Source organism: Anneissia japonica, unplaced genomic scaffold (genome assembly GCF_011630105.1).
Source record: "Anneissia japonica isolate Jap-2015-1 unplaced genomic scaffold, ASM1163010v1 scaffold1812_len1207588_cov181, whole genome shotgun sequence".
Classification (NCBI taxonomy): domain Eukaryota; kingdom Metazoa; phylum Echinodermata; class Crinoidea; order Comatulida; family Comatulidae; genus Anneissia; species Anneissia japonica.
The window spans coordinates 356,426-381,024 of NW_022726379.1; the positions used below are offsets into that span (position 1 = coordinate 356,426).

General features: G+C 34.0%; 1 protein-coding gene across 18 annotated transcripts in view; it reads right to left on the reverse strand.

Moving 5' to 3' along the window:
* LOC117113154 overlaps positions 1-22,502 on the reverse strand; it is a 128,906-nt gene extending 106,404 nt beyond the window's left edge. For 5 of the 18 annotated variants that reach the window (XM_033256425.1, XM_033256426.1, XM_033256421.1 and 2 more), the window contains exons 1-4: positions 10,751-10,870; positions 6,714-6,781; positions 5,710-5,815; positions 2,757-2,851 (exon numbers count right to left, since the gene is read on the reverse strand). In XM_033256425.1, the coding sequence (XP_033112316.1) occupies positions 2,757-2,851; positions 5,710-5,815; positions 6,714-6,781; positions 10,751-10,820 (339 nt within the window). In that variant the 5' untranslated portion in view covers positions 10,821-10,870. Of the gene's footprint in view, positions 1-2,756; positions 2,852-5,709; positions 5,816-6,713; positions 6,782-7,882; positions 8,009-10,750; positions 10,878-22,429 lie in introns of those variants that run through there. The other 13 variants (XM_033256419.1, XM_033256415.1, XM_033256413.1 and 10 more) reach the window with 8 other exon arrangements.
* Positions 22,503-24,599: the final 2,097 nt, after the last annotated feature.

Sequence of the window (24,599 nt, forward strand, 5' to 3'; positions counted from 1 at the left end):
ACAGTTTCTCTGTACTAAAGTACAGTCAAATGCCCGTTTTAACGTTGATTTAATGAACAGTCAATTTTAGGAATGGTCTTTGCTCTTGATGAGGTCATCGTCAACCAATTAATAACGTAAACAGAGTCCGACTGCATAGGTTTTGTGAAGTGAAAATGTATATTTTTCTTAGTTGTATTTATTTATTAATAATTCAATCTTTTTTTTCCATTTCTGCTATAATAATCACTATATTCGTGTAACAAACCTAACCAGAACAATGAACTACCAAAGCGAGTCGTCGTTTATGGTGATAAATAAACAAGAGTGTTGGGGTCAACAACATATTGACATCGTGAAGATGACTGTAAAATGCATGTAAACAATATAATTCAGTGATCTAAAAACAAGAAAGAACCACGATAGAAAGGTCCATAAAACATACAGAAGTGTTAGTGAGAATTAAAACAATATTTTGTTAAACGGGAGAATGCCAGCGATTACAATAATCTGTTTTTTATTGAAGGTAAATTTAAATTTAGCTGGGCTCCAGCGCGGTGGACACGCTGCTGCACTGTCGGTTTGTGCTAGGCCTTGCCGCCGTCAGCTTATCAGCGCTCAATGGCAGAGTATAGCTAGGCCTAGGTAGTGGAAACTGACACCTGATCTAGTTTACAACTTTTTCAATTTACGAATGCTACTTGGTACCAAGGGGTACATAAACAGGACATATACAATACTGCCACATTCTAACTGCCCATTATTCAGTTTAAAAATGAGCGACAGTACAGTACGCTGGCTTTTAGATTGCAAGCCTCAAATGCGAAGATTAACAAAACTAAAGAACACAAAATTTTTTTTTTTCACATGATCGAAATCTATTCCTTTAGCAATTGTTTATAGATTGAATAGCAAAAATGTGTTTCTGTAATCAATGAATTACTATACTATAAAACACAATGCTATGTTTAAATGTCATAATAATAAATAACAATAATTTGTGGCATTATATAGCCTACTTCACATTATACAGTATTGCGCCGGCCATTGCAAGTACCAGTAAAATTTAAACCTCTCTGTTCCATGGGAGGGTGGGAATATTACTTGTCATGCATTGCAAGTTCAGCAACAAGACCAACTCCACTTAACATACAACATTCACATCCTAATAGAACCCTTTCAAGCAATTATAAATACTTTTTACTATTAACATGTGAAACTTGCCAAAATGCTAAACATGTCCAAAAAACAGCTATTCCAGGTTGTGATTTGTCAAGTAATTGGTTATAATTGTGCTGTACAGGATTTCCGTTTTGTAAATCCATGCTGATAAGGAGATATGCCCTCTGCGCCATAATAGCCTTAATTTGATCAAGTTTGTAAAAATTCACTGAGGTTTCTAAAACAACAATCTACATAATTCATTCATTTTCTTGATAGCATAATAAAAATTCCTGATTCTTTTCATCAATAGTTCAAATTTAAAAACACAGAATAAACTTTAAAAAACAGAATTCCAATCTATCAATTAACCGCAAGTTGAATGTTAATGTACTTGTCGACTAGGCTCAAGTTAAGAAACCCGAACTCATATATCACAATCTTGTCATTTATCAACCATAAATTTTGATTTATTTGTCACACTTTCAGAGTAAAATACAATAAGGAACCAAATTTAATCCCTATGAAATATGCTAAATTGGAATGGTAATTAAATTTACCACCCAATTTCAAACTCATAGGGCAAAATGTTTTTGCATTGTTCCACTTGTTTACAATACAATAATTTTCTCCTGTCAAGAACTGAACAAGCCATTTGTAAATCCTGACTTTACAGCTTGTATAAAGACCCTAATTGGATTTAACTTACTGTAAACTTGAAGGGGTGTCGGCCTTCTCTAGAATTTTAACATCATTTTTATTTCAAAATTGTAAAATGCAGTAGTCTTTCTGGGGCCCTAACCGGAGCTCTTCCAGAGGCCCTATGTAACACCCAGCTTAAGACTCGCTTGCTAAAATACACACACACATTCCCGGTACCATATTTTGACCTGTCTCTTATACACATCTCCCCCATCGCAAATCCTGCCTACTGGCCAATTGACAGTTGAGAATTTCATATACCAGTAGGGCCTATTTTATGACTCGCAATGATGAATAAAACTGCAACATTAATAACATGTGGCATATTTATAGCTAGTTTTCTTAATCGTCAGCTTTTCAGACATTATAGATTCATCAAAATGGTAGTGAAAACGTTATAAATGCACTGGGGGACCCTGACAGCCCTGACACCCAGTCTAGAAGGGGAAACAGGTGTTTAGTTATAAATATTTTCCTCTTAAATTCTGATAGCAGCTAGCTTCAACCCAAGGTCGAAATATTTTTAACTAGAATAACTAGAAGAATACGAAAATATGTCACTTTGGTGCTAGCACTTGTTAGTTTAGGATAAAAATAAAAAAGTGTCCTCTTTCAACCAATCAAAATACTCTATTCTATTTATGTTACCACTTTGAGGTAATTGTTATTAATGCATAATATTTTATCATGTTAACAAAAATATGTTTTCGTATCACTATGAAAATTATTCAAAGTACCAAAATAAAATCTGTCCAGTTATAAAGTAATTACAAAAACATACAAGGTACACATAGCCATCTTACCATGTTCTTAGAATGTGATTTATGTGACCATGGCAATACATTTGGGGCTGACAGACATAATAATACTGTTTAAGCAACTTAGACCAGTGATACTAATGTAATTATTATTACCTTTGATGTAATGAGAGAGTAAAGCCACTGGATTGTTTCGCCGTGTTCGATCACTCCATTCATACCATCAACATAAAGCATTACCTGACCAAGAGCTGAAAGCAATGAGAAAATGTTAATGTCAACACAACTGTGGTTAAAGATGTACTTATGAGCTTTCAAAATTTTAGTTGGATTTTTACAGGTACCATATTTTGACTAATTGAGTACATCTTTAATAAACTTTGCAATAGAGTAAATGCATATTTACAGAATTAGTTCATATCTTAATAAATTAACCCTCATCCAAATTAAATGTACAGAAATTCATTTAGCATATATATATTAATTAGTAAAAACAAATAATCCACTTGGATAAAATATGAAATTTTTGTTTTAAGGGTAATATTTTTTTCCTCTCCATGAAAATAAATTTAAATCAAGATGATGATTTTTATTAGCATGGTGTTTCTTAATACCAGGTGCGTAACGCCCATGCACTCGTGCGACAGTCCATAGGGTCCCCAACACATAGAAAAAACATTTTTCGGTTCTGGTGGTTTATCATGTGTCTCAACCATATATCCTAAAATATGGACGAAGCATGAGACTGATACTGAATTACTGTACACTGCTTTTGATTAAAATTGTCTCGAAAAATTCTACAGACTCAACATTCAATCATGGGCCTAACTTGTACAGTATATAATAATATGTTGTCTAATAATTCTTTCTTAAATCATGGGCCTAACTTGTACAGTATATAATAATATGTTGTCTAATAATTCTTTCTTAAAGTTGTAGAAATCTTTTAGCACTTGAACAAACACTTAAATCATTTTTGTATCATTAAACATGACACATTCACTCATCAGGAGATGGTAGGAGATCACAAATTAAAAGCATACATTGCACATTTCAATCACCTATGGGGTTGGGTTTTTTTTTTGTACACATTTAGATAACATTCCACTAGATTCTACCAGAAGCCAGAAAGAAGCAAATGTTAAAATATGATGGCCATCACTCAAGATTACAATCATGCTTGAACATTTTCCAATCCGGAATTAATAAATCAGTTGGCTTGACACATCATGGAACATTTGCCTAGTGTAGTAATGCGCAAGTACATTTTACATGACAAATGCTTATATTTCCATCAAATTTTTCTCTCATAATTTGAATTAAGGACTCTACAGTGGGATATGATAAGCTTTAAAGTGCCAAACACATGGTCATGTCGTAAATTTGACAAGCTAGCATTTGTCCTTCCATACTTATGGTTGAAAATGTAAATATCATGTGAATATCTCATTGTCGTTGACTATGATGGAGCTACAGGTCAGACATTGCTTCATTTACAGTATCTAGATGTGCTTGACTGTTCACAGAACATTAAGACATGAAAATATGGGATGCCGTGTCACTGCAAATTTTTATTGTATAAAAAAAACAATGCACTAGAATTAGATATTAAACTTTTAAAATAATAAAAACTCATAGCTGCCCAAATGACATTTGGACCAGATAGCAACAAAGTTTAATTTATGATGATGTTGATGATAATCAACATTACAACCATCTTCTTGCTTTGCTATAATTCTTTGAAGAACAAAATTTGTAGTACAGTGGAATCTCCAAGTACCAACTGCCCAGCAAACTTGTAGGACACGATATTTCGAAAAAGAATGAGGATGGCGCATGGTTGCAGGAGCGCTTGTGCTTGGCGCCAAGGGCCGACTGTCCAATTTTACCTTCGAGGGGTGTTCACTTTTGGAAGAAAATAGGCAATTAGTTGGTTTATCCAGGTAAGAATTCACAAAGTAGACTTATTTAGATTTGTCTCTAAAATAAAATAATGAGGGTTTTTATAAATCTGTTTAATTAAAACTTTTATCAGTTACACTGAGCTTATTTCTGTCAAGCACTCTGAAACTTCTGTGATTTGGCGTCATCACAGCCAAAACACGTGGTTTCCCACCAACTCATGAACAAAATTAACCAATTGGCGAGCAGAGTTTAGGTGCACTGAACAATTACTTTTTTTTTTTAATTAACCAAGCTACTTGACACAATGAACATGAATATGACTACATTCATCAGCAATATAAGAAAAAATGCCCGCTAGTAGTAAGTATCTCATAGCATGTGGCCAGTGGCAAAGGGTAATAACGCCCAGGCGTCTTTGATGATGATCATTGATTTGGAATTAGTACTAGGCCTATCATTCACTCAATTTTTAATAATTTTAATGTACTGTATATTTCAATAACTCTGTAAATGCAATTCTTTCAGCTTTTGCTGCTTACTGTATATTTATGTTTTATACCGAAATAAAAAAAAAAAAAAAAAAAAAAAAAATTGGCTTTGGAACAGGCAACCACAAGATTTCTCCAAACAAACCCCATGATCTATGGAAATGATGTAGTATGCGTTCAGTATCACCTACTATGTCCTTCATCAGGTAGTCAATGAGTATGATGAATAAGAAGGGAACTAAGATGTCTCCTTGCAGAACCCCAGTAGTCACTTGGTTGCCATCAACCATTACAGCACTTTTTGAGTTGTTATATAAGGTAGCTTTTGGCCTTAACTAAGCCCTCAGTTATTGTGAATATGTTGTGTGCAACTTCACTTTGGCCGAAATCCGGCTTGGTTTTTTTCTTATTATTGGTTCAACATGGTCTCGAATTCTAGTCAACAAGATCTTATTATAGACTTCGGCTGCTATAAACATCAGGGTAATTCCTCTATAGTTTGTCATGAGGCTGAGATCACATTTCTTTGATAGGGAAACAATGATGTTTCTGATCCATTGCTAAAGCATTATATAAATCATCATCCTTAAATACACAGCTAAAATTAAGCTTTCAATTATCATTTTCAACAAGGCACCAAGCAGGAGAAACAAAGAAACACTTTTACTTTCAATGGTTAAGACTAATAATTTGTAAATGACTCTGGAACTACTCACCCCTGAGAATGTAGTTCTGGTAGTTCTGGTCAGCCTCGGCCCCCACCTTGATAAGGCAAGCCAGGCCATCAGCACTGACAAATTCATGCACAAGATCTTTGTCATCCTAAAAGCAAAATTAATCAATATATTATTTAATTACGTCATTATATGTTGGTGATGTTTACATCACTTGTGTTTTTTCCATCATTAAAATCTGTTATCTACTGCAACTGTTTCACCAAACTTTACAGCTTATCAAACTTTACAGGTTATGAAGATTAAATAACATGCATCTTGATTGTTGGCAATGAAGACTACAGTGGCTCAATTCATTACATTAAGATGTGTTACGAAAACTCATTCAATTAGAATCCCCTGAAGTCATTTCATCAACATGGGAGCCCTGATGTGTCGCCAGTAGCCAGTAGTAGCATTATGATAGCAATTTTAGTTTTAGAAAATTGAATCATTTGGTGCATCTGGTAAATAGTGCTGATTTTACGATTAATTTGACAATTGCTAATTCTTTATTATAAAACAATTTTCCATTCTTGCCAGTTGTTCTAGAATTTGGCATCGGTTTTTTTTTCTTCATTTATAAATATTATTCTTGTTTTTCTTATTTATCTAAATCACTTTAAGGCATGCAATGAAATACTGTATGTACCAGTGGGCATTGTTCCTTAAATTGCTGATGAATGTTAGTCATGTTCTTGGTCGTTGTGTCAAGTAGCTTGGTTCATTTTTCTTAAACAATTGTTAAGCGCACCAAAGGCCCTACAATTCATTGAGCAATTAATTTAACCATATTTTTTGAGGTCCTTGAAATAATTTAATCACTCAAATCATTATTAGTTTATAAGAATAAAATATAGTAAATTCATCATCCATGACCATGTCATAAATTTATCGGCACATCTTGCAAAAATGTTTAGACTGCAGGAGTTAAACTTCCTGAGGAATGCAATCCAACAGAATAGACATGTTACAGATAATGAATGGAAGGTTGAATGTGATTTTACCTGGAATATCTGCTTGAGAGAGAAGAGTGCCCTACGGAGTTCACGGCCAGTACAGTTCAATAACTTTTCTGAAAAAAAATATGGAAAAATATATGAATCAATGCAAGAAAGCTTGCTAAATATAGAAAGCAAGTAACATATAACAATGGACAAGATTTCAAGATTGTTTGCATTAAAATATCATCAAATTTACAAATATGGAATAACCAGTATGTCATGTGTTAAAAGGAACAATACAACCTAACATTTTAGTAATATAGATACATATAACATTTCAGTAATTAGATACATACAGTATATGAACAAATTTGCCCTAAACATTTACTAAAAATATTTACCTAGATATGAATAGACTGTATTTTGCATTAATAATATATTTCTATTACATTAAGATATATAATGACTGCATATATTTACTTCCTTAATTAGAATGTTACACAATATACTATGTGTGATTATTGCAAAACCACACTCTAAAGTTAATGAGTCAAGAAATGTTCATTTAGTATCAGTGAATATGAAATGCACTGTTATGTAATTATTTATTGGCCTGTCTTGTATACTGTAGCTTCTTTGACATAATTACTCTCTAAAATTAATAGATTAATAACTTGTATTGGGTTCATCATGTTGAATATTTTTGCAGATAAATAAAAATAAGTATCAAGTATTTTTACATGACTATACACACATTTGCAGCCTTATGTCCCTGCCAAAAGGGATGAAGAGGATTAAGTAAGTATATACACATATCTATGTATAGACAGACATTTATTCTCTATTATTAGGAACTAGTTCTTTATCAGGCAAAAATCCTTTGTGGCTATTAAGGCATTGATAATTCATTAAGTTATTGTTTTTTTATGGATAATAAGTTTTGATATCTTAAATAAATTATACAAAGAGTACAAAAAGAAAAAATGACAATTGACAAGAATCTGATTATTGTATTGCCATCGATTTACTCTCCACAATACAATACAAATGAATGCATCTATGTTTTAAATATTTCAAGTTGCATAACCTAGAAATAATAGTAACTATTATAACTATATTTAAAATATATTTCCAAACCTACTAATTAATATCACCAAAAAATACACAAACAATTGATAACAATCATACACAAAAGATTTGAAATCAGTAATCCTAGCTTAAAAATAACTTACCCTTTAATATTTTCCCCTTTGTCATTTGGGAAGAAGTTCCCAAATGTTATAACTCTTAAAGCATGAGATAAAAATCCAATAAGAAATGAATATCCTACATGATCATATCCATCTTACATACACCAACAGAAAAACCAAAATAGATATGACAACAGCGTTCAGGTTAGACTGGAGCATGCCCAGTAACAGCCAAATCCGAGTGCTTTGGATTTTTTGAATTCCATGAGTAACCATGTGATGAAGCATTAGATAACCTGATTGGTTGATGATATTGCAATAATTTGATGAAGTTGATAAGAAGGATGGAAGAAGGGTCCAGAAATTGGCCATGGATAAAGACAACACAATAAAAATACATAAACAAAACAGATATAGCTACTGCATGCTTTTCTACATAAATATAGCTCATAATATGCTTTAAGAGATTAATTATAATTAACACTAAAATTATAGCTCATAATATGCCACCTAATATAATAGAACTTTATCATACTATTGATGCAGCACAAAAAGTATGAAGCTAGGTAATACCACTTAACTGTTATGAATATTAAATATATATTTTTGTTAGAAAAGAATGTAGTATCTTTATTTAAATTCAATTTCAAAATTTAATTTAAATATGATTTAATGCCTTAAGCATCTTAATAAACACTCCAACTATTTTATCTACATCCTAATATTTATGTGCTTATTTCCATTTCAAATATGATAGAATATTACTGATGATAATAGTAAAAATTGATATTATCTTTATGATGTATCACTAGTGCAGGTGTTTCTCCATACCAAAGTCGCATAGTCATTACTTACAGTATATTATCACACTCTCACATTTCACATAAAATGCTTAGTCTATCAATATTCCATGGGCCTCATAGCTGAAAATCCATGGGCCTGGTAGAATGATTGGCTACCTAATAATAGATATACTGTATAGGTACAGTATCTTCATGGGCTTGTGGGTGTGGTGGATTGATATACCTACAGTAAAGCCAGGCACACACTGCATCATACAATGGTCGTATGATGAATCCAACTTAGCTCCCTGCGAGCGTCGTCTGCTGATTGTCGGTGAGAGTCTGGTCATTAGAAGAGATCCGTTGTGCACACGTTGTGGCACTCTCCATGGGGCTGTAGAAAGGTGGTCTTTAATAGAAGGTCGACTTTCATTGGAGGGGTCTTTAATTAGAGGGCGCCCTGTACTATACTTTTTAAAGTTTAAATTCATTTAACTGAATACAGTAATATTCTCAGCAAAGAAATCGCATTACAGCATGGGTTAGAAGATCAACTCAGCAGAAACAAAACATTGTTGGTGTGCAGTCTAACAAACAACCTGTTCCAAAATTATCAAGTATTAGCAACACCTTAAGCCTTAATCCATAGGTCAGACCATTGGCATTCCAATGAATTTCAGTGTTATTTTTTTCTAGAGTAAGCTTGTGTTAGACGGATTTTGGAAGGTGCTTGTTGCTTTGCTAAGTGGATAACGTTCGATGTGTCCATAAGCTCTTTAAGGTGTTTGACATGTGACTAAGAAATGCAACCAGTGGTTCTGATAGACAAATTACATACACCTGACACCTAAAATATCGTTTACTTGTATTTCTCTTTACTTCCATATTATACCAGTGCGATACTGTGTGCTTTTTTTTTTTTGTATTATCTTCCGATTACCCATTATTTGTTTGACTGAGCTATAAGGTCAATTGGTGAATTTCTATTTATCATTTTTACATATATATATATATGTAAAAAAAATTTCCAAATTCTATTATGTATCCAATAATATCTTGAAATAAATATCTTTTTCTCAGACTACACAGTGACAACTCCAGCACACATGGCTTTAGAAGAAGGAAACAAAAAAGTTAAAACACCACAAGGAAAACCGAATAAAACATGGCTGAGTAATAATAATATATATTTGGACTTGCACTGTTAAATCAGTGGCATACACACAAAAGGTATGTCCGAACACAAAACTTAGACAAAAAATTACAAAATACATTAAATTAAAAGAATAACTAAAACTCGAAACCAACTCAAAACACCTTAAATTAATTCCATCTTCAATTTCCCTCCCCCTCCTTCTAATTCATATTCTATCCACCTTCCCCACCTTTTGTAATACTTGTCAAAAATATTTTCATATTTTCTGCAAAGTAACTACGATTAACAGGCCAAAAAATAAATGTCATATTTTTAAATCATCGTTTGCATCAATTAATGTATTATATAATCAATAATATTAAGAAAAAAAATATTTTGCTATTGTGATATATGGTAATATTTTGAAAGCAAAAACAAAAAAAAATCACAGATGCTGCTACAGTACACCACCACACCCCAGGAAGGCAATATGACTTAAGGGGGCACTTCTACTGTGAAAATGTATTAAAATTTTTTTTTTTTTTCAATTTCACCCACTCATTCAATCACTAATTCATTCACAAAAGGTTTATTCTCCAATGCTAACATAGCAGGCACCAGATGCAGAGGTCATAGAGTTAAATGAGAAGAAATATGGAATCTGTAATTTAGATTATTCTAAGGAAACATAATTTATGATTTTAGTAAATACTGTATGTGATATGGGAGAGAGCCTAAAATCTTTTTTTAGATTATCAAAACAATGTCTTTCACCCCCTTTACCTTAACCTGACTTTTACCCCTTTCCTTTAACCATCCTTCAATTATCAGTTTCCTTCCTAAATCCAACCACCCATAAGCCACTTCAGTGGGGTTCTTGTCAGCATGGATTGAACAACAGACAGCTAACATCAACTAAAAAATTAAACATTGGGAAGATACAAACTCACACTTAAGAAAGGCACATGCACTTAAACGACTGATTAAACTTACTCTGTATTTGTCGTAATTGCTGTATCTGTGGCTTACAATCCTCATACTTATGAACAGGCATAATCAGCATGGCAAAATATTGGTTTTTATCAGTACGATGTAAATACTCCAAAGAATTTTGAAAATTATCAGCTAAGGATTGTACAAATCCTAATTATTTTGTCCAATAAAACTGGTGTATTATATTGTTTATGATAATAAATGTATCTCCACTTTTAAACAGCTAAGAGTTAGTGGCATCCATATTCTTTTTTGGTGTTATTACTTAGAAAACTGAGCCACTTATTATCTTGCCTCCTCCTTAATACAATTCTACAAATCATATTTCCTCACCTTCAGGCAAATAGGCTTCTACTACTTTAAGTTCATATCTTTACCGACAGGACCAACCAACCACATCCTCTCATGAATAAACATCTATCCTCTCTCACTTCCTACCAATACAATTTGACCATTCCACCCAATAACCAATGAGATTCTTTCTTATAAATATTCAAGATGTAGGTCACCCTAATGGAACTCACTATAAACCTCATAAAGAAATCTTTAGGAAATACCCTACCAAGATTCAAAATACAATCCCACAAAATCCAATAAAGATAGCAGAGTAATTGCTTCTGTATGTTATTAGGCTATGAAATAGCTGTATTTTGATGCATAATTCACTTGGCATTAATGCGCTCATCCGCTACAAAATTCAATTTAGTGACAGAAATTGAGGAAAAAAAAACTGCTATCAAAATGTATCGGATTTTGCATTAAACTAAAACTAAATCATATTTATACTTGATAAAACAACATTTATTAATTGATTTTACATAGATTTCATGTGAAATGAGGCTAAACCATTGTCTACCCAGTGATGGTTTCTCTTACAATGCGTATAACTGTAATAAAACAATATTTATACCCCGCTGGAAAATGGACCGTTCTAAATGCCCAATACTTCACACACATACTAGGTCTGTTCTCTCAACATTATTAATTGTTAATCTATGGTAAAATTTTGGTTATGAGAAGAACCATACATTTATTTTTTCTTTCTCAAATTTACTGGAGCACATAACTTCTGAAGACATTTTCAAAGGCTATTGAAATTTTCCATACTTGAGACATGTGCAAAAAATCAGTACAAAATACCAAGGGGACTTGAGGGCCATGATATCAAAAACAACATTAAAGAATGACCCAGAAAAATACAGACGCCCGTAATTATGTCATATGCATACAAGTTATGACAAAAGTATGTATTATTTCAGACATTTATTGTTCAACAGCATCCATTCTGAAGATATTTTTCCTAGATAGTTGTAGAGAGCCCAAACACACTAAAATCAGCTTAGGGCCTCCCTAACTACGGCCTACTCAAAATGACCATTTAGTTCACAGTTAGTATTTTTAGGTGGGCTTAGGGTTGATGAATTGCAGGACAGAAAGTTTGAGGCAGATCGTCTTCATTTGCCTTTTTACTTGATTGACATACAAACAAAATATTTACCTGCTCTCCTCCAACATCTTCCTATAAACCCAACTGCATTCCTCATACTCCCATTTATTTGCTGTTGTATTCCCCATCCATCCATACAGCTAAAAGACATCCCACTTTACAGTAGCACCTTCACAATTTACTCCCAATTAAAGAAGACCTTGATAATCTGCTGTATGTTTGGTTTATATTCAGGTTTAAAGATGAGTCGGCCCAGGTCTCGCATTGACTTGGCATTGACTTGCAATGCCTTAGTGTTCTTTGGCACAATCAGCCGAACATCCCCTTGAATCAGCCCTTTTCAACATTAGTTGTAACCAGAACCCTGCAGACGTCAATGTTCCTATGCATGATGCATGTTTTATTTTCAAGCAATATGAGGTTGGGTGGATTTTGTGTTGTGGTGGCTTACCTTGAAAAGTTTATTCTTTGCATTTGAATATTGGGAAAATGAATACTATACTTACGCATCAGGTATAGGCCTAAATAAAATGCTTCGCTATCTCCCCACTACCCTTGGCAGGAGGTGCTATTATACACGCCTCCAGCAGCATGCAGCAGCCTAGCCTGTTGTCTCATCTCGCGGGTGAAAAGTTGCCCTGATTGACCTTATGACATGTGGCGGCCTCTAGAGACATCAAAGTCACTTATTATTTTGAATCTTATCAAGCAACTGGGGGTGCTAATCAAAAGCAAAAACCCGGAAGAAGGTGACTGAACCAACACTGAGGAACTTCACACCGCGAGGTAAAAACAAAATGTCGGAAAGCTTTTTCTGGCGCATGCGCAATTTCACTCTAAATCGTAGGTTGGATCGTCGGGCTGATAAACAATGCGTAAACAATATTGAAATATAGTTTACCAGCTTTCAACCCCCTTTCAACACATGAGCAATGTTGCAATTTATTATTAAACAATGTTTAATTTTATTGTTCATTATTTCCTACCTTAGATCGATCATGTTTTAAAACCGTAGTTAGCTACCTAGCTAGGCCTACAGCAGAACAGTAAGTTCGAATTTCGATGTCATTTACGACCTACATTTTTCCCCAAGGAGGAGAGCAGAAAGTAATTATACTAGTTAACTTCCAATTCGGAGTATTTTGATCTGGTGTTATTGGCATTTTCTTCCTTTTAAATAATATCGATGACAAATCAAGTACAAATTATTAAGAATTCTACATTAAAACGATCATGTTGTGTTTGTTTACCATAATGAGGAGAACTTGCAAAGCGATCCAATTCTAATGGAATTATAGAAATCACTACCTTGCCTAATTAAGGCTAGTCATGCTGGACCGCATTTCCTTTGTTTTTTACTCACTGTCACCCACAGCTTTTTAACATTTGCCACGAGGTTAACCTTTAACACACTTAACTGTGTTCTGATTTGCGCACACGGATTGGGGTTGACAACATGAACTGGCAATTTTCCAAGTTTTATTTTCCATTGGGCTTTCCATGCGACATTCGGCACAGTAATTTTACAATTAACGGATGTTAACTCTCTTTTATATTTATTATTTATCTTACTAAATCAAGACTACAAAATATTGTTTGATGAACAATCTTTTCACATGTGTGTATTGTTATTGAGGACATCATTTTTTGACAGTTAAAAGAGGCAAACTAATTGTAAATTAAAAAAAAAATAGGCTATAGGCCCTAGGCTAATTAATTAAGAAAATATTACAGTACAGCCCATAATTAATGCAACATTCCCCACGCGTGACACGCGTGGTAGCTTCGTTGTGGTTGCGCGGTAGTAGGATCTACCACCACGCGTGAAACGTGGCCTGATAAACAATTACACCACGAGAATGTTGATTGTTTTGATGGGTCGATTAGCAGGAATAAACAATGTTTTGAACTACAGTAAACAGTTGTTAATTAGAGAAATGAATTCAAACGTGTATCCAAGATATTATCGAGCAAAATACGCTGTGTAGTATTTTAGTTTAATTGCATTATTAGTAAGTTTGATCTCAGGATCGTCACTAGTCCTAAAAACATTGGCCTAGACTAGGGCATGCCCTACTCACACACGGACTCGTAAAAGATTATTACCTTGTTGATGTTAATTAATCCACAGGTATCCATATGTATCCTTAATAAACACTACACAAATGCAATGTTAATTGTCCTACATGATGGAAGAAAATTAGTGGGCCTAACTAATTAAAAAGGAGGCCTATATCGTAGACCTAAGGCCTACAACTCGGGCTACAGTAGTCGAGTCAACAACATGTGCATGTGAACGTCGGAAAATAATTGGCTTTCGGCCAAAAGGTCATTGACATGACAACATATTTTTACAAGCCAGTGTTTTTGGCGGGTGGCACATTCTCAAATTATTGACAATGTACAGCCCATACATTTGCTGAATAATGGTCCCTCTCAACGTAAATTGTGTTTTTCTTTATCAATAATCCTAAATTAAGTAATTTACTGTAATCATTTAATGATTCAAAATGTTTAAAAACCTGTCCCATCATCATTGTTCCATTCTCAAACTCCATTCAGCCGTATAGATGTGTATAAGAGACAGGTATAGGCCTAAATACAATGCTTCGCTATCTCCCCACTACCCTTGGCAGGAGGTGCTATTATACACGCCTCCAGCAGCATGCAGCAGCCTAGCCTGTTGTCTCATCTCGCGGGTGAAAAGTTGCCCTGATTGACCTTATGACATGTGGCGGCCTCTAGAGACATCAAAGTCACTTATTATTTTGAATCTTATCAAGCAACTGCCATCACATGCTGCCCCCGCCAACCCTTAGGTTCGTCTGTCCATCACATGCTGCATATTTATGTGTCCAGAATTTTTAACCATCATTTCTTGGAAAATAATTCCACAAATGTTGATTTTTATTGCTTGACGGCAGGCTGGTGGTAGGCCAAGAAACCTACTTTATGTACTGGTATAGTACAGTATATCAGATGTGTCTAGGCCTATACCAGGTTTGACGGTGTCGCCCAAAGAGAAGCCTACATTACGTATGTGTCTAGGCTAGGCCTAGGTACACCAGGTCCGTCAATCTTAGCCGTTAAAGTATACTAAAACACTAATAGAACACACAGAACACCTTCAAATAATAGCACAAGTAAGTGGCCGATATGCCACAACTATCTCAGTTTGCTCGATGTTTACTAACAGTCGCGAAAACAACGTAAAGAACTTTTCTAGGCAGCTCGCGACAGAAACAAAAAGTCGGGAAAGTTTGAGCCGACACATGCGCAAATCAAATTTTCAACTAAAAAACGACTCAAAACTGGTGGTAGGGGGTATACGTTTTATCGCCTACAGCCTACATTTTTCATCTAACCGAAAAAACAAACATTTCTTGCACAATTGCATGTCCACCAGCAACTATCGAGCACCATGTATACCTGCTACTATGCACCGTTTCGGAGCCTATTTGTTTACAAATATGCTGACCTCTTTTGGTGTCACATCTCATACACACATTTTACATGTGAACCATTACATTAGTTCCATGTGACCTAAGGTCACAAAGGAACTAAAAACGTTGAAAATTCGTCCCACCGTTGTTCGTTTCAGTCTCAATCCCATTCAGCCGTATCGAGTGCGTGAGCTGAGAGAAGCACATGTTCTGCCTTCGTAAACAGACCGCAATACAGCAGTCAGTGGAGATATTATTACACCGTGCCCGATCGGAGTTTTTGATTTTGAAAAGAAAGATAAAATAAATATTTAGAAACTATTATTATCTACATAATAATTAATATTAGTTAACATTTGCGGCGAATGAAATATTCAGTTACGGCGTACATGAGCCTATTTCGATCCTGTTCGTAAATAAAAATTACATTCAACCTGATTCAACTCAATATGGAACATTTTTCTATTTCGAACTGAACTTCGTGACATCTTTATTTCTTTTATGGAATAAAGCCGTAAAGTAGGCCTAGTACAAATAAAAATGATTATGATACTAATGCAGTACAGTATATTATATAATATATAAGATAATAAAACAAATACAGTAAGTGTTCAGTCCCAATCTCAAACCCGTTTATTCGTTCACATCTGAGCACATGTTTTGCCTGCCTTCGTAAACAAACCGCATTACTGCGGTGTCTCAGAAGAAATTATAACCCCGTGCCCAACTGCAAAGCAACAACGTAGTATACAGTTTTTGAAGAGAACAAGATATATATTTAGAAGATTATTGTCCACTTTCATCAATAGTACACTGGGTAATATTTGCATCCAATAAATATAAAACATTCACTGTTCAGCGACGTGGGCCTATTTTCTGTGCGTAGATAAAAATTACATTCAACACTCGTTCGTGACGTTTCTTCTCTTTGAACCAGGGCAGGCCTAGGCTAGGCCTATTTGTCAACTTTCTTTCTGGAGGACTTCGTCCCGGATTTCGTACTTATAAGCTATTTATAAAATATTGAACACGAAGAACAGTCGAAATGGGAGTTAAATTATTGCATATAATTATGTACAAAACCGATGGCCTAGTCATACCCGGCACCGATCGTGTTGGCCTAAAAATCATAGGCCTCGTCTAGGCTTATATATAGAAGTCAGTGAGTCCGGTCAAAAGGAAGGTAGACTTAACTTTCGGGAATCAACTCTTACTTTATTCTGATCTAGCCTTCCTTGTAGCATTTATAAACAGTACATGAACGCGCAGTAACGACTTTAACTGTTTATAAAAAATAAACAAAATCTTGTTATGTAGGATAAACTTTGTTACCCAGTTGTTTACCTTGCGCTTAACTCCACGCGTGGCTACCGCGTGGCTAACATTCTGCGTGACAACACAACGCAACGTCCACGCCACGACCACGACAGTCACGTGTGGTACAAAGGTGGTAATTGTGGGCTGTACTGTAAATACAGGAATACAAACAAGTTCCTGTCGTCGACAGCGAGTGGAAAGGGAGAATCTGATCAAATCAGGTGTACATTTCTCTTATTGAAAAAAACAGCTCCATACTTTAAATTTGAACGGTCTAAACTTGCACTTATCATTCACAAATGACCCAGCAATACATTGTTTATTCCAGTAAGCTACAGCAGTCTTTCTGCACATACAAATAAACAACACACTTTTGCTTCATAAGTTCGTTTCATAGCCTTGCTTAGATTGTTTATATCAGCCTACGATGTAGCTACGAAGCCTGCTGCGCGCAGGCAAAATTACGAGGTAAAAACAAAATGTCGGAAAACTAAACCTAGGCTTCGTGTTGTGTCGGGTTTCAGAAAGAAACTGAGTGGATTGCAAATTTGCAAATTTGACTTATTAGGAAATGTTTTTACCATATTAGGTAATTCGGAGCGGGCTCTAATAATTTGTAATCTTATCAAGCAACTGGGGGCACTAATCAAAAGCAAAAACCTGGAAGAGGGTGAATGAACCACCACTAAGGAACTTCACGTTGCAAGGTAAAAACAAAATGTCAGAAAACTTTTTCAGACGCATGCGCAATTTCACTCCAAATGTCTACACACACACACACAAAATGTGCACTGCATGCATATGAACTAAAAAGTAAGATTGATCAAATGATGAACACCATTGCGAGTCTTGCCTTGCTCCAAAATTGGCCTGATTTCAAGATATCCCTCGATGGACTGTCAAAAAAATGTACAAAATTTCGCTATTTGCATAGCTTCCTGTTATTGATAATGTTTTTAATTATTTGCAGGTTTATCTTGAAAATCATTAAATTTCATGATTATTATATCACAAAATAACCATCACTTGCAATCATTCTGTGGCTGCAGGTTAGAAATTATATTAACTTATTCTATTTCTATCTATAGGATTTCTGCATGACAGCTGATAATTGTTTGGTGTCTTGCACTGCTTCAAAAAAGATACTGAATGTAAATCAAACTAATAAACCATTTGTCCATTAAATGGTTTCATATGAATTTTCTAAAATTAGTTAGACATCATAGCATGAATAATTATGCACATCTGATGCAGACTCATAGCTGCAGATTGTAAGCCTTCTTGTACCCAACAAGATAAAATGGAACTGTAAACATTAATACTTGTGTCATTTTAGGTATCCCAGTGAAGCCATTTTGAGTGTATACAGTTTTCAAAAATTCGTGAGATTTAAAAGAAAATGACACAACTTTGATGTTGAAAAAACTATACTCATTGTGAATTTTTGCCAACAAAATTTATATTTTGAAAAAGCATGTTATAGTGTTTACTTACATATGCTTTTTAATGAGATTGATGTAGTATTTGATGAGTAAGTGCAATTTTAAAATGTGTTGAGAAACCTGGTGAGCCGAATTTGCGCCCATAAAAAAACATTGGGAAACCCCCTTTCCAACTTTAAAACATCGCTTGATGACCGTCAAAGCTAGCGGAATGATTTATTTTGCATGTTATCAGGCTTTAAACAAGCTTTATTTTGATGTGTAAACCATCTAAAATTGATGTGTTCATCCACCACAAAAAACAAAATTAGTGACAAAGTTTGTGTTTTGAGCGATTGTTCATGAACAAAAACCGATCGAAAATACCGACCTAATATTTAGGCCAGCATATGTAACACCAATTTACCTCAGCATTTTAAGTCGGTTTATGATTATTGTCCATGTACCTTCACGGTTAGGATCTTTAGAGAACTGATAAAATGTTGATGCATCTTTTTAGCCTAGCCCGCGGTCCCTAGGTTGGTCCTAGTGTGATCGCGAAAAGCGCACAACATAGGCCTAGCGTGTCCTACGCTACATAAGGGGTCTCTTCTCATGCTCTTCTCTCATGTTCATCAATTCTTAAACCAGTTAAACTATGATCGAATTTTGTTAAATTATCATTTATATTTTAAATAATATTAGAATCCAACATTTATTTATACTTTGTCAAATTTACTGTATAATCGGAGCACATACCCTTTTTTGAGATGACATTTTCAAAGGCTGTTGAAATAGTTTGATTTTTCAATTTTTGAGACATGCGTAAAAAATCAGCACAAAATAGCAACCGACCATACTTAGGGCTATTAAATCAATAAACGCCATTAAAGAAGGACCCAGAAAAAAATACACATATAAAACTTAAGGTTTTGTGAAAATTAGACATTTTATGTTGTTACTTTCAAAGTTATGGCCCTCCAAAAATGCTCCAAAATCAGCCTGGGAAAAGGACCCACTTTTTCGCTTTTGGACGTCTCAGTCGAGAAATACGGGTAGCTGAAGTTTTTCTCGCAAATCTGGCTACAAAACCATATCAAAATTTCACGTTCCACTTCTGACTCTGAGTTGTGCTTGGCACATGCCGCTGTCTCAAGAATTCAAGTCTTATTTTACAGCTCCCTGTCCACATTTTTGTGACAGGTTCCTGAATCATTTCTTAGAAAAAATATATATTTTTGCCTCATATTATATTATACTCATTAATAGTATTAATTATACTGTATTCGCAAGGTGTTTGGCAACACAAGATATGCGCTCCCACATAATAATAATGGTACAACAAAAATTTAAACAACATTGTCTACTAAAGGAACTAAGATCAAGATGATACTATATGAAAAAGGCATGTTAAAGGAATTAAAACGAAGGAAGGTAATAATTACCAATTAAAATCTCTAATCCATTAATTAACAAAACTGTTTAAAGGTGGTTATTGTAATCAAATTGCTCTAAGAAAATGCCACAAATTTGAACTGATGACCTAGATAAAGGCCATGCAACACATATGAAACACAAATTTAATATCTATAAAATTATAGAAATTCTTCACTTTCTATTACATGTTTACAAAAAAAAGGAAACAAAAACAGATCAAACAATTTCACAATGTTTTCATCCAAAACATATTTGTTGGTGTATTGTATTAACCAAGCCTAAGCAGTGGAGGATTTTTAAACCTAAAGAGATGTGACTGTACAAGCAAATAAATAATAAACTTAATCAATAAATTTATCAAATTTTGTAGCTACATTAAGCATGTGGGCTTACAGGTATGCTTGGCCAAATATTTCATCTGAATTTTTTTTTTTTAAACTTTGTTTTTACCAACTTGAAGTAAAATAAATTGTACATTTTCTATATAGATGTGTATGTATGCAAAGAATAATAAAACTGAAATGATTTTAATTGATTGGAAATGTTTTGATTTCTGATAGTGAAGTATTGTCACCATCATGTACTATATTCATTCTTGACAATGTTCTATTAATGAACGAAACATAGTCAGCCCCACATTTAATATTTTTAAGGAGTAACCATACTCGTATATTATTTGCGAATAATCAGTGGATCGTTTGAAATGAAATACATTGTTTCTAATGGAAATGTAAAACAAAACAACAATATTGGAAGGTCAAATGATGTAATTGGATGCTATATTAAACTTCATAAACATATGAAAATTTTAGTCTGATTTTTAGCAATAAAGCTCATTCTCAATTGTAATTAACCAGATATAGTTGACCTACTTCCTATGCAATAAACACATCTACTGAATGCTACATTTTGTATCTGCTAGTTGCGAATCAGAAAGTTTCTCACATGATTTGGCCAAATGCCAAGACACAGCACCAACACTAATAATAACTTTGAAAAAAAAATTCACAGGTTTCTTAATAAATCAGCATGAGACTATGAAAAGCTAATTATTTTAAGTTATACTTCACCAATCACTCTGTTCACACCTACTATATGGTTCCAAGGAAAAAGCAGGTCATGTATGAAAAACACAAGTAAAGGTATTTTCAAATTTGAGGGAAAAAATGATCTCAAAATTTAGCATAGATCTTGTAAAACTATACATGTTTTGATATTAAAAATGTCTAGGTTTAAATAATTTCACTTTCACCCCTGATTCCCAAATAAACCTATTAAAGAATTATAGGTGGCTTTGAGATAGGACTTGCATTTTGACTCATCTACTGTGTTTCACGGTGACAGTTTAGCCCAACAGATGACAGGAACTTTTCATTATATAAAATAATTTTTGAAAGCAACAAACTTATCTTTCTGAACATGCTGTAATTATATATATATATCCTATGGACTACATTTATGTGGAAAAATATGAAAATAATAATACAATTTGCTAAATTTCTACTGTACTAAAGAAAACACTTGGTTTGACATCAATGGAGCCAATGGGAAGCCAAAATGTGCCAGAATATTCTTAGTCTTGTGGTAATAGGCCAAACGTTTGTTTAGCAAATGTATCGCAGATATAAGTTATTTTAGATCAATAAAAATTGCATGTACATTAGAAAGGTGTTTATGCTGAAAATGTACCTGGGAAATGTATAGAAAATTAAAATGATACATTTTATTTTAGTCTATTTTGCTACCATGAAAGTAAGTCCTAGTCTAAGCCAAAATTTAATGAAGTTAAAGTACTGTAAAGATATATTTATCATTAATATTTAATATTATTATTACCATTTTGAATCATCTATAACAGAATAAGAAAGTAGGAGCCTACCAAATTTTAGACTACAAAAGTTTTTGTTTAAATTATGCCTGTTTTCACAAAACATTTTCCTCATTTTCAAAAATGGATAAAAATGGAATAAATTCAATTTCTTAGCAAACCAGGAAGTTAAAATTCATCTTAGAAGCACAAGATGGCAAAAGAATTTGATGAGTCAGAATTGTAAGATCACAAAACAATACACTGCCTACCTTGGGCTCTTTACACTTCTTATCAAATCACTGGATAAGAATCCCTTTAGGCTAACAACATTAATTCCTATTTCGTTGTGGCTAACAAAATTCATTCTTGTTTCATTCTGACTGATGTTTGTATCTCACAAGATTATATCGGATACCTTTTTCAATTGGAACATGAGGATGTAACAACCACATCACAGATAAATATGTCCTATATCACCCAGCATGTATTCCATAAAACCAGTCTACAATACTAAGTATCTCTATCTTCTTACACGTTTCATGGACTACAAAACGTGTTTAAAGTTATACAATTAGATTTTTTTTACAAGAGGATGACACAAATTAAAAGTATCATTCCTCCCATTTGTACTTCCTAAGCTGTTAATTAACTTGAGTTAAAACGATGACAGAAGATTCACCTACTTAGCATTGTTTTAGTTTTATTCATCAATATTCTAACTTATCCACAATCTAATATTTAATATAGGTAAAACAATAATACTTAATATAGGTAAAACAATAATAGTTTCAAGACTTTACTTACCAGACACATCAGCCATTAAAACAACAACCAAAAATATTAAAAGCACTCCGAAAACACCTTCCTAGTTCATAACCAAAATATGTCAAATATTCTCTAAGCAGTGTAAAAGTCAGCAAAACGTTGAGGAAAGACTTGTAGAATAAATAAACATTATGTTGCACTGTACTCTGTAAATTCTAACACATCAGAAGACTGAAAAAATCAGAATGACCGAGTTACAAAAAGCAAGACGTGCTAAAAACAGAGACAGACACTCTAAATTCTTTCAAGAATGTTGTTCTCATTAATGATCCATATGTGACATTCCCTCATCCATATTATTCAAATATTATCTACTCCAATATTCACAAGATCGTGAGTCAGTTGACAATAAACTAACCTAGCTAACCGTAACATTCCACAGGCCTATGGCTGCTTTGGCCCCCCTCCGACTCATCAAACCTGACAGCTTACATTTTAATTGGTGATAATCGTATCACTAATCAACAATTTATGGCTTCATCATCATTAGCCTTTTTTGTAGTCTCGTATCTGTAGACTTACATTTCCAAAAATCAAATTCTTTGCTGTTATTGGAAATCTATAGGCCAAATGTAGTGCATTTACACAATGATGTCATGTATTAATTAGAGCTAAAATAACGCCAGAGAAAACATGTTGATGTCAAACACAGCCCTTTTCAGATTCCATTTTCGATATAAATTAAAGTCATAATTCAGATGCAAATCTCTCAGTGGCTGTGGTTTAGAACTTTCTTAACGTAAACATACAAAACATGTCGGGGGAAGCTGCCCTCCGTCCCTATCGGAGAAGAACCACAATATGTCAGGGAGAAAACAATGTATTTTCTACATATTAAGACTCTAAAATCGATTAAAGAGCCTTTGAAACCCCTAAATTGTCAAATTTTCTGGGGCTGCCCCCCCCCCTCTTTCAATCGTCGGGGACATTGGCCTCCCCCACTGTCGGGCAAATCAGGGGGGGGGGGCCACCTGACTAAATAAAAAAATTAAATTATTTATGTATTTATGATTGAACATTATTTTTAAATTAAGACATTAAAAATCATTTTTCAAGTATGAGAGTGCCTTTCTGGGCATCTAAAGATATATATCCTCTCAATCTCGGCCTCAAGCAAAGTTATGTAGGGATGAGGTGTGTATGGAGTTTTACGCCGATTTCCTAATGTTCAAAATAGATGTAACAAGTGAATTTTCAATAGCCTAACATGTTGATGATAAAAATAGATAGATTTTACAACTTACAATTTGGAGAAAAAACATATCCACCCGACTTATCACCAGTCAAGTGTGTGTGGGACGCGAGTAAATACCTGATGCTTTTGGGGCTTTATCATAAAAGTTTGCAGAACATTGGTTCAGAGCCCACCAAAGGCCAAATGGGGTCAACTGGCTGGGCCCAAGTTAGGGAAAAGGGGTGTGTCCTAAGAAGCTTTGGAAATTTAGGAATTAGATGTTTAATTTAAACGATTATTATGGACAAATAGGGAATTTGTCCATAATGGTGACGTTTTATCACTCATTAAAAGTTTTTAGGCTAAATTAAAAAAAATTATTGTGTTGCCCACGCCCGATTGACCCAAAATGTACAAAATCGAGGTTCGGCAAATATTTTTAATGAGCTAAAAAGGCTGGAATAGCTTATCTTGTTGGACAGTTGGCAATGCGACAGTGTTATGTGATAATTTTGCTCTTCAATGCAGATTTTAAAATGATTTTATTTTTGTTGTATTTTTGTGTATTCTCTACTTTTTTTAGGTATAAACACATTATTGGTTTAAAAAAAAACAAAAAACACAAAAACCTTCTTCTACCAACCTACCCATGTATTGGATTTTCTCTCATTGTGTCTGAAATGAAAACAGGTCACACTTGTCAAACCAGTCAAGAAGATGGCAAATTGGATGCAGAGGTTAGGGAGCTTTTTAAAAATCAGAGAAGAGGAGATTAGCCATCAAATTGATGTTACAATTAGGTGGATGCACAAGGTCATTGTTAATCTGAGAGAACAGCTCTTGGTGGACCATAATTATTGATACTGATGTAGGCCTAGTGCTCCTGTCATATTAAAGAATTGTGAGTTGCTCAAATGTCAAGAGACAGGAGTCGAATTGCTTATGGATGTTTGCTTATGGGATGAAATGCCTCTG